Genomic DNA, 9,856 nt, shown 5'->3' with positions numbered 1-9,856 from the left:
AATTCATCTAAGGAAAGATCCATTAATTACGTAACGCACAAAATTGGCTTTTTACCCACCCCTATGTCACACTTTTTGTATGGAGCTTCTCAAAATATTGTATGGATCGTCACACTTCACTCAACCCCTCTCCCCCCCACTAAGCGTTACGTAATTTGTGGATGTTCCCTAACCGTGTTTAATCCCATGTAAACAATTTACCCAAAGCTGAGTTCAATTTATCCAAAGCGGACCTCCTTCTTCTTCTTATTGGCATTACATCCCCACACTGGGACAGAGCCGCCTCGCAGCTTAGCGTTCATTAAGCACTTTCACAGTTGTTAACTGCGAGGTTTCTTAGCCAAGTTACCATTTTTGCATTCGTATATCATGAGGCTAACACGATGATACTTTTATGCCCATGGGAAGGAAGCCCTGCAGGGAAGTCGAGACGATTTCCAACCCGAAAATTGTCTAGACCGGCACCGAAAATTGAACCCAGCCACCCTCAGCATGGTCTTGCTTTGTATCACTATCTGTCATAAAATGGGGGAATTTTTGAATCACGCAATGGGTAAAAAAATACCCATTGGAGGGAACCTCATGTAGTGAAAAATCAAGGAAAAATGTTTATTTTTATACCCATTAATGGGTGAAAAAGTAGTTGGAAGAAAATTGAAAAATCGGTCAGACAGAAACCCTTAACACTCTTTGAAATTAAACGTAAGTATTCGACTTATTAATATATTTCATATGAATATTATTGAATCTTTATTTGTTTTATACCAGGGCATCAGCTGAGTGGAGGTTTACGGTTTCTCCTTTGTTCCTTTCTTTTAAAAACCGAAAACCGAAATGATGATCAAGAAAAAAAGGTAAGTCATCGTCATCGTTGTTCTTTTCTCTAACTCTGTTTATTACTGTATTCAACATTGTTTGTGTATTCAATTTCTACAGAATTAAAAGAAAAACATAATGCGAAAGGCCGAATCGAGAGCAGGATCATATCGAGGACCTAATCGGGCAGCACCAACATCATCCGGAGCCGGAGCAATATAATCTAGTGCTGGCGAGCAAGAAGCTAAATTATAAAGGTGCCGTCAGACGTTGCAAGCAAATCACTCGCAACGAGCATTTTGCTCGCAGAAAGTGACAACTGTCAAAAATTTGCCTGTCTGACTACACTGAAAGTAATTGCATGCAAACAAATTACAACTCGTAAGCAAACGCTCGCTTGCAATGTGTGACTGCTAAGCGTTAAACATTTTCAACTCGCAGAAACGAAATTGCGCTTGCTAGTGCAGCACTAGCAAATTTTTCGCTCGCAAAAGTGATAACGTTTTCAGGTGGCAGAGTTGCACTGCAAAAATAGGAATGAAATTAGATTTTGTGGCCGAAAAACAAGTTTTTCGTTTTTGTTTATATTTGCATGAGAGTAAATCTGTCATTTGCTTAAAGTAAAAAACTGCTACGTGTGACTGCAATTGCGAGTGCTCTCAGAAATCATTCGCTCGCACGAGTGATTTGCTTGCAACGTCTGACGGAGCCTTAACTATATTAGCAATTATTATGTAACTTTTATAAATATTAAGGAAATAAAATACATGTGTTAAGGATATAATTTTTACTTTAAATTAATTTAACTACAACAAAAACCGCTCCATTTCCATGTTTAAAAATGGGTATTTATTTACCCATTTTATTGTAAATCTGCTTTTGCACAATGGGTAAAATAATACCCATTGTTTGACGGAAACACCTTTTACCCATTAATGAGTAAACTGGATTTACCCATTAAATGGGGAGAGCCACTTCTAGCGAAAATGGGGTTTTTTTCACCCATTAATGGGTTTTCGCAAACAACCGTGTGGGTGAAGCGTGAAGCGTCGCTTTAAATGTCAACCTCATTTCCGTTCGCAACTATCCGGTCTCTTTTCATTGTCGAATCTTGACAAAGCAACACGCATTGTGGGCGAGCTAAGGTTGGTTTCTTGCTAATTTCCTAAATCGAACATGTAATTTGAAATTCTTTCAAGATAGTACTTAGACGGTGTTAGTTGACTGTTATAGTGAAGAGTTTTTTAATGAGAAACTGCGATACTTGAAGCATTACAAAATCTTCCATTTTGTTCCCCACAGGTGCTAACGTCCACCCGGCAACATGGTAAACCATCGTATTCCGTCGGTCTTCTCCAAGACCTATGTGACCCCACGTCGTCCATTCGAAAAGCCGCGTCTCGATGCGGAATTGAAAATCATTGGCCAGTACGGTCTGCGCAATAAGCGTGAGGTCTGGCGTGTCAAATACACCCTCGCCAAGATCCGTAAAGCGGCTCGTGAGCTGCTCACCCTTGAAGAGAAGGATGAAAAGCGTCTGTTCCAGGGTAAGTGTTCCGATTTGATCAGCTTTGGAAGTGAAATCATTAGGGTAGAAATTTTGTATTTAGTAGTTCGGAAGCATTTGTGATGAAATTTCTAGTTACCTAAAATTCTGACACCTCTTGGCAGAACTGTTCTTGTTGAAAGTAACTATTCAAATAAACTGATTGTTGAACAAAATTAAATAAATCATTAGGTTAAACCACAAACAATAATATATGGCGAATTCCGCTTTAGGTAATGCCTTGCTGCGTCGTCTTGTCCGTATCGGTGTGTTGGATGAATCCCGCATGAAGCTCGATTACGTTCTCGGTCTGAAGATTGAAGATTTCCTTGAGCGTCGACTGCAGACTCAGGTGTTCAAGCTGGGATTGGCCAAGTCCTACCATCATGCTCGCGTTCTGATCCGTCAAAGGCACATCCGGTAAGTAAAGCTTGATAAACGGACTTCTTCGTAGGTTTTCCCCGTTAGAATCATTGTCGATCGAGCAAATGTTCATTTCTTTCTGTCTCAGTTCTTCAGTGAGATTTTGCGATGGTTTGCTGTCGCAAATGATCGTGAGTGCCACTTAGGGATCGGAGCTAACACTCGGGTTCCTAACGCCTCACATTGTATACTGATAGTTCCGCAGCAAGAACAAAACATACTCATGGAACAATGTATGTAGCCTGACTTATCTCACAAGGACGAGTACAGGAACGTATTGAAATCCTATGCGCACGATCAACGGATGGCAGGTAACTTTTCTTCATATGTTGTACTGACTGATTCTAAATCTGAACTTGACCTAAAATCACAGATATTGTCCACATAAAGTATACACAGAATTTTGTTTTTACACGATTTTTTCGGTCGTATTTTTGATCGTGTGCCTTCAATTTACCTCTAAAATCTATGAAACATGTTCCTAAAAATCCCAAATAATTCAAAGAAAAATCAGATGGTAATTAATGAACGGTAAACAATTTAGATGAACGCAAAATTGAGAAAATGTAAATCGTGTAAAAACAGAATTCTGTTTATTTTTTGTGCTTACCGAACCCCTCGGCCACGCTTGGTACGATGTAATTACTTTTATCGTATTTGAGTGCCAGAAGAGCAATGGTAACTGCTCACGTTTGATAACGACGGGGAAGAGTAAAAAAATCACATTAGGAACCTTTCTACGTTCAGTAATATGAAGAGAAACGGGCCGAAAAATGTGAGACACTTGACTTTTACGTCTACATTAATTAGAATCGTCAATGCAGAAATATTCGTTAGCCCCACGGCCACGCTCGGACTGATCTTGTGTTAGTTTCGGGTGCCAGATGAGCAATGGTAACTGCTCTTAATTTACTAACGTCGGGGTAGAGTAAATTTCGTATTAGGAACCTTTCTGACTCCTATCACATGGACGGAAACGGGCCGAAAAATACTAAACATAGGATCAAGGCAATGTCAATAAACATTTCATTTTTAGGGTATTCGGCTCTCCTGATAAGCATGTCGCTTGAAAACGTTTTTTCGATCCCCTCGGCCACGCCTTGATCGTGCAACATTCGTGCCGATTCAGGGTGCCAGACGAGCAATGGTAACTGCTCATATTCACACACGTAGGGGAATATTAAAAACTTTATTAGGAACCTTCGCTGCCTAAAACAGTAGGAGCAAATGGGCCGAAAAATAAAGAACAATAGCACAGACCAGTGGCGTAGCCAGAAAATTGGTCTGGGGGGGGGTTTTCTGAACATTTTTTTTTTCGACAAAAAAAATTCTTCTAAAAATCTTGTCTCTGGGGGGGTTTTATGTCCAAAACCACCCCCGTGGCTACGCCACTGGCACAGACAATAGTTCCAATGAAATAACGTTTTCACATTATTGAATTAATTTGTATGTTGAACCTGTTTTAAATTAATCGTATTTTTATTTCCTTTTTTCTCCTATCACGAATAGTGTCCGCAAACAAGTTGTGAACATTCCATCGTTCATCGTCCGTTTGGACTCCCAGAAGCATATCGACTTCTCGCTCAAGTCGCCGTTCGGTGGTGGCCGTCCTGGACGCGTCAAGAGGAAGAACATGAAGAAGGGACAGGGTGGTGGCGGCGGCGCCGATGAGGAAGAGGAAGATTAGGCGTTACTAGAACGAGACATCTTTTAACGCGGCTATCCGGTCGAACAATACGTTATAAATAATGTTTGTTTATAACGCGCGTCAATGAGTTGCCGGCGACTTCTAGAGAGGGCCGTGAATTAAATTTTCCATTGTCAGAAGGAATTTCAATGTTGTCAATTGTCTTTATCACAATTCCCGCAGTAATTTTTGGGTAATTTATTTTAAATATCAAAGACTATAAGGTTTATAAATAAACGGTATCAAGTAGGGTTTGTGCGATATCATGCACTAGAAAATGAATATATATGGGTCCCAAACAACTGTGGTCTGATTGGGTGCTTCCTCGCTTTGCGCATCGCGCTTTATGTTTGAGGATAAGCATCAGACTAGCCCAACTTAGTATGAGGAGAAAAAAAATCAATTTCCATAAATAATCTAATTGCTGAATTTGAATCATAATTGGACTGATTCAACAAGTCAATCCGTCACAGTTGGTTAATAATATAGATAGTGGAGTATATAGAGATGAGCGAAGATAAATTCTCTGTCTCCAAACGATTTGTCAAACGTGTCGTGCAAGCATGACGTCACGATTTCAATGGAAATGTTAAGGGCTGTGACGTCATATGCGTGTGTGCACGGTCAAAAAAACCGTCATGTGCCCATCTATAAGAAAGGCGACAAGTTGGAGTGTAACAATATCCCCATCCTTAATGCCGCCTACAAAGTGATATCCCAGGTCAACTTCCGTCGTCTGTTACCAATAGTGAATGAGTTCATGGGGAGTAACCAGCCGGCTTCGTTGAAGGTCGCTTGACAACGGGCCAGATCATTACTATATGCCAAATAAATTGTTCAAAAATGCTGTGATTACCAGGTCCCATGCACCAACTGTGTCGATCTGCATCTTACAGTATAGCGAGAACAGCTTTCCTGGAAAGCATACCATTCTGATCAAAGCAACGGTGGATGGTGTGAAGAGTGCTAGTCCCAATCAAACATCTGTTGATTCCCTTAGCAAGAACGGCTGATATGCTCATAACGAAGTAGCAACTACGAGCGGTCAATCACGCGCTTAAGTTCATGATGAGTTTCTGATTGCAGTAACACGGTCTTCTTCCGTAGTAGTGTTAACTTCGTCATTCGATGTAAGCGGCCAGGCAGTTGATTCATGGCGCGGAAACAGTCCTTCGATTATTGTTCTTAGCTCTTTTGGGCACCTTTCAGGCGATTTCGTTGGGCTACCAATCATTGTGACCTTATATACATCTCCCCATCTTGCATTGAACTAGCCTAGTTGAGCCTGATTCGTAAGAGCAGTTCATGTCATCCACGAAATGTAGGACTTCGATCTTCTCTTTAAATATCGTTGTAGGCTCTCTGTATCCTACTTCCTGCTCGAATACAGCTGCGACGAAGTTCGGCGATAATCCTATTCCACCAGTAGATTGGACGACAAGCATGCTAGTTACATAGTTACATCAAAGACTCGAGTTAATACTGCAAACCACTCGCCCGGATTTAAATTCAGCAGATTGCGCTCAAATCAGACTGCTTTCGCAAACATATCCTTGTCAAAGGCTTCCGTTTGATCCCTCTCCGTGACGTAGTCAGACAAAATATTGTTTCAGCAACTTGATTGTGACTAAATCGGGTCACATATGAGTTGCAGTAATCGATGAGGAACATGTGTAGTGCTAGGCGTTCCAGTAGTATATACTGCTCAGCCTCCCTTCTTGAATTGGGTTGTGTCGTAAGATAATATGTCTTGTATGAAAACTAGATATTTTAGTAGAGCAGAGCTTTCCCAGGAATACAGTGTTGACCCGATTTTGTCACTCCCCGATTTTGTCTACCCCCGATTTTGTCTACCCCCGATTTTATCACGTTTTCGACCCGATTTTATCACGTCCCGATTTTGTCACGTTTTCGACCCGATTTTGTCACCCCAAAAAATTTTGTCATACTTTTTATTTTCGTAAATAATACCAAAAATAACATTGATTTTCATGAAATAACTTTCACCGCCTGTAGTTTATTACGAACGACTTCTGAGTACCTGGAAAATATTCTGTAAGCAATTTCGACAACAAATAACGGGTACCGTTCACACATTTGGCCTTTCCAAGGCATAAAATGATTCATATTTGTGGAATGAATTAAAAAAAATGAAAATATTTTTTTTCCAATTTTGTCACCTACCCTGTTTTATCACCCCAAAATTCACCAGGGGGGTGATAAAATCGGGATACTACTGTAATAGCATAGTAATACTTACCCACAACAAAAAGATGGTGGGCTGGGAACGACAGTATTAGAACAGCATGCAGAATGAGTTACGATCTTGTTGTGGCTACCCAATTATGTAAGTGATAAACTTATTTTATTAGACAAAAAAATCATTGAAAGAAAGATTTTTAAAAATACTCGATTATGTACACAATATATGACACAAGATGGAAATACACGATGGACTGGACACATTTCTAGTGCGCCAGTAAAACCAGTACGCTACAAATAGAATTGGTTTGAAAAGTATTAAAAACATATAGACAGATGATGCTCAGAGTTATAACGAGTGTGACATCATTGCAAGTTGAAACTATTCGCTCAATAGCTTTAACCCTTTATAAGGCAGTGGCAACTACATTGCCACCAACAAAATATATGTTTTTCTATTTATTAGCAAGAGCTCTACTTATTATTTCTCATGTAGGGGCTTTATTTGCTTCCTAGTAACACCACGTAACACCCCAGATGAATTTGAGCCATGAAAAAATTGAAATGTTAATATAAGAACTATAACTGAGAAATATAACTGTTCCAACAGCTGTATTGACGTTAAAGTTTGTTAATATCCTGCGGCTACCTGCTTCAGACATCAAGTGAACCGTTTGTTTGAGAAACTGCATATGTAACATTTTTGGCCAAAATAAGATTTTTTTTATATTCTGAATCCTCTTCCAAAAATACGTATTCTGGCAAAAAATACGAAAAAAAAATTTTTTTTTCAGGAATGTATGAAATTTTTTTCGTTTGTTTGAGAAACTACATATGTCCACGCACTTTGAAGAGCAAATATGGAGTACTGCTCACAGTTTTTGTACTGGAAGTGCCTCAGGGTGTTGAGTATTTCCAAAAACTATTGATCTGTATCGAAGAAATCGAAAGGTTCGTTGCCAATTTGTTCCAATTTGTTGTTGTGTAAAATGGACTTATGCAGTTTCTCAAACAAATGATTCAAGTATAATCTGCACTCGCTCAGTGGAAAAGGGGAATGTTCTATTGTTCTTTACCTCTTAATATTCATGCAATTGAAGTGCCAGGTGTGTATTTTGAGTTTTCGTATAAAATTAAGCCGAAAATGTCGGTAACACGTAATTCTCCACCAAACCAAAAATGCACGGCGAACGGATCCCCAAGAAAATAACTGTGACCATTCACCGTGCATCGAAATTGTGAGTATGTACTATGAATGAGTACTATGATGAATGGTGCCGCCATAATTTTGAACAAGTTGAACCAGAAAAAGTCGCAGCAATGGTTTCCGGGATGACTTGTTGCTGATAAGAGTTACGCGACGCTAATGAGCATTGATTTCTGCATCTGCAATAGAATTGTTTTGATTGATTATGTCCTTTCTGTGTTACACTAAAACACATAAACTTCACATGTTGATGCTTAACTAAATGAAAAATACGAATAACATTTTAAAATCAATGTTTAAATTCATATTTTAATTAATTTAAATGAAAAGTTCTTATGCACGGTGAATGGTGCCCTAACACGGTGAAAGGACCCTAATATAACACTTCAAAATTATCTACATCCATCTACCTTGCCGAAAACAGATAAGCCCCAAACGCAATACAACGGAATGGCGATGGAAACGGAAAATTTGACCATATATTTTCTGTCAAATTTGCCGTTATATTGCGTTTGGGGCTATAGTTTCTGATTGTCATTTGAATTAAAATAATTATTTAAGGTACGTGACGGTGTTCAAGAGTAGCAACCCTATAACCAGAGACCGGCGGAGTGAAAAACTGTCGAAATGGCAACGTATGAAAATGCATGAAATCGTTTAAATGATGCTGGCAGCACTTGAACTTTTTGCTTGCTTCTTATGGGTGCAAAAAGTAAACAAGTCGAAATGAAACCGCTTTTGACGGTTCGATTGGAAACAAGATGGCGTCTTCGCCGATCTCTTATTCTAGTATTTCTATTCAAGAGTATACATAATTTTAAATTTAATATACTTGGAGAGCCATAAGACATGCTAAATTGCCTAAAATGCACGGTGAATGGTTACTTGACGGTACCATGGTCATAAATATTGCTAGTTTCTGGCTAACCCAACAAGTACCTTCCTCTATATCCAAATCTGTGGTAATCAGCTGGGATGGAGAAACAGATCCAAAAAACGTGTGTGTCAAGCCGTCGTGCCGAAATCTAGCTGTCATGTCAATGCGAGACGAGAACAAAACTCGTCAAGAAAATTTTCTAAGGCAATAAACAACAATAACATACACAATAAAGTGGTCTTTTCAGGTGGCGTCTACGTTGATTGTTTATTCTTGCTAAAAATTTGCTTGTTGTCTGACGACAGTATTAATTTATTTGATGTGTAGTATCAAGAGTATCAAGAGCTCCCTCCCAGGTTACCTCTTGCCAAGTTTCATTATCTCGCTATAGTTACGTTAAAGATGGGCGTGCCTAGGAGTAGTAATCATCATGTTTTTAACATTTCTGATTTTAATTTCAAACGAAAAACACGAGTATCACAAGTTTTCAATCTACAAATTATACCATACCATGCTAATGCAATTTTCGGTTCACTATCTGGCTATAAACTTCATACAGAAGTCACTATTTGGTCACTTTTTTCGACATCGTTGGTCACTAAAGTTACGGCAGCTAAATAAAATTTCCATTTAAAATTAGAAATTTTCCATAAACAATTAGGAAATTGCCAATAAAAAAATCAGAGTATGAGCAATAAATAATTATAAAATTTCCACAAATAAAACAAAATTTCCATAAACTATTAAGAACTTTCCACAAAACAAAAATAAATAAGCACTTTTAAAAGCAAAAATAGCAATTATAAAAGAAGAATTAAAAAAAATCAAAATGTTTCACAAAAAAATACTTAATTTCCATAAACAAATCAATATAAGCGATAAACAATTACAAAATTTTCCACAAAATAAATATTTTTTTTCCATAAAAAAATGAAAATTTTCCACAAAATAATCAACAAAGAGCAATAAAAAAAAGAAAATTTCCATAAAAAAACACAAGAGAGCAATAAAGCTGATGAAATTTTACATGAACTTTAAACGCTTTTAAATAAGGGGTCATCTTTAAAAAAAAGCACAGTTTGATTGCTTTTTATATTT

General features: G+C 38.3%; 1 protein-coding gene and 1 long non-coding RNA gene across 2 annotated transcripts; both read left to right on the top strand.

Moving 5' to 3' along the window:
* Positions 1-418: 418 nt before the first annotated feature.
* LOC134211115 (uncharacterized) lies at positions 419-1,049 on the top strand. Its single transcript, XR_009978927.1, has 3 exons — positions 419-702; positions 769-854; positions 937-1,049. It is a non-coding gene; the product is annotated as an uncharacterized LOC134211115 (long non-coding RNA).
* A 763-nt stretch (positions 1,050-1,812) lies between these two features.
* Positions 1,813-4,616, top strand: LOC134211114 (small ribosomal subunit protein uS4). Its single transcript, XM_062687744.1, has 4 exons — positions 1,813-1,961; positions 2,119-2,363; positions 2,596-2,782; positions 4,295-4,616. Exons 2-4 carry the CDS (start codon positions 2,141-2,143, stop codon positions 4,470-4,472), a joined length of 588 nt encoding a protein of 195 aa, XP_062543728.1. The 5' UTR covers positions 1,813-1,961; positions 2,119-2,140; the 3' UTR covers positions 4,473-4,616.
* The last annotated feature ends 5,240 nt before the right edge of the window (positions 4,617-9,856 follow it).

This window comes from Armigeres subalbatus, chromosome 2, assembly GCF_024139115.2.
Source record: "Armigeres subalbatus isolate Guangzhou_Male chromosome 2, GZ_Asu_2, whole genome shotgun sequence".
NCBI lineage: Eukaryota > Metazoa > Arthropoda > Insecta > Diptera > Culicidae > Armigeres > Armigeres subalbatus.
This window is presented reverse-complemented; position numbering and strand designations above follow the sequence as displayed.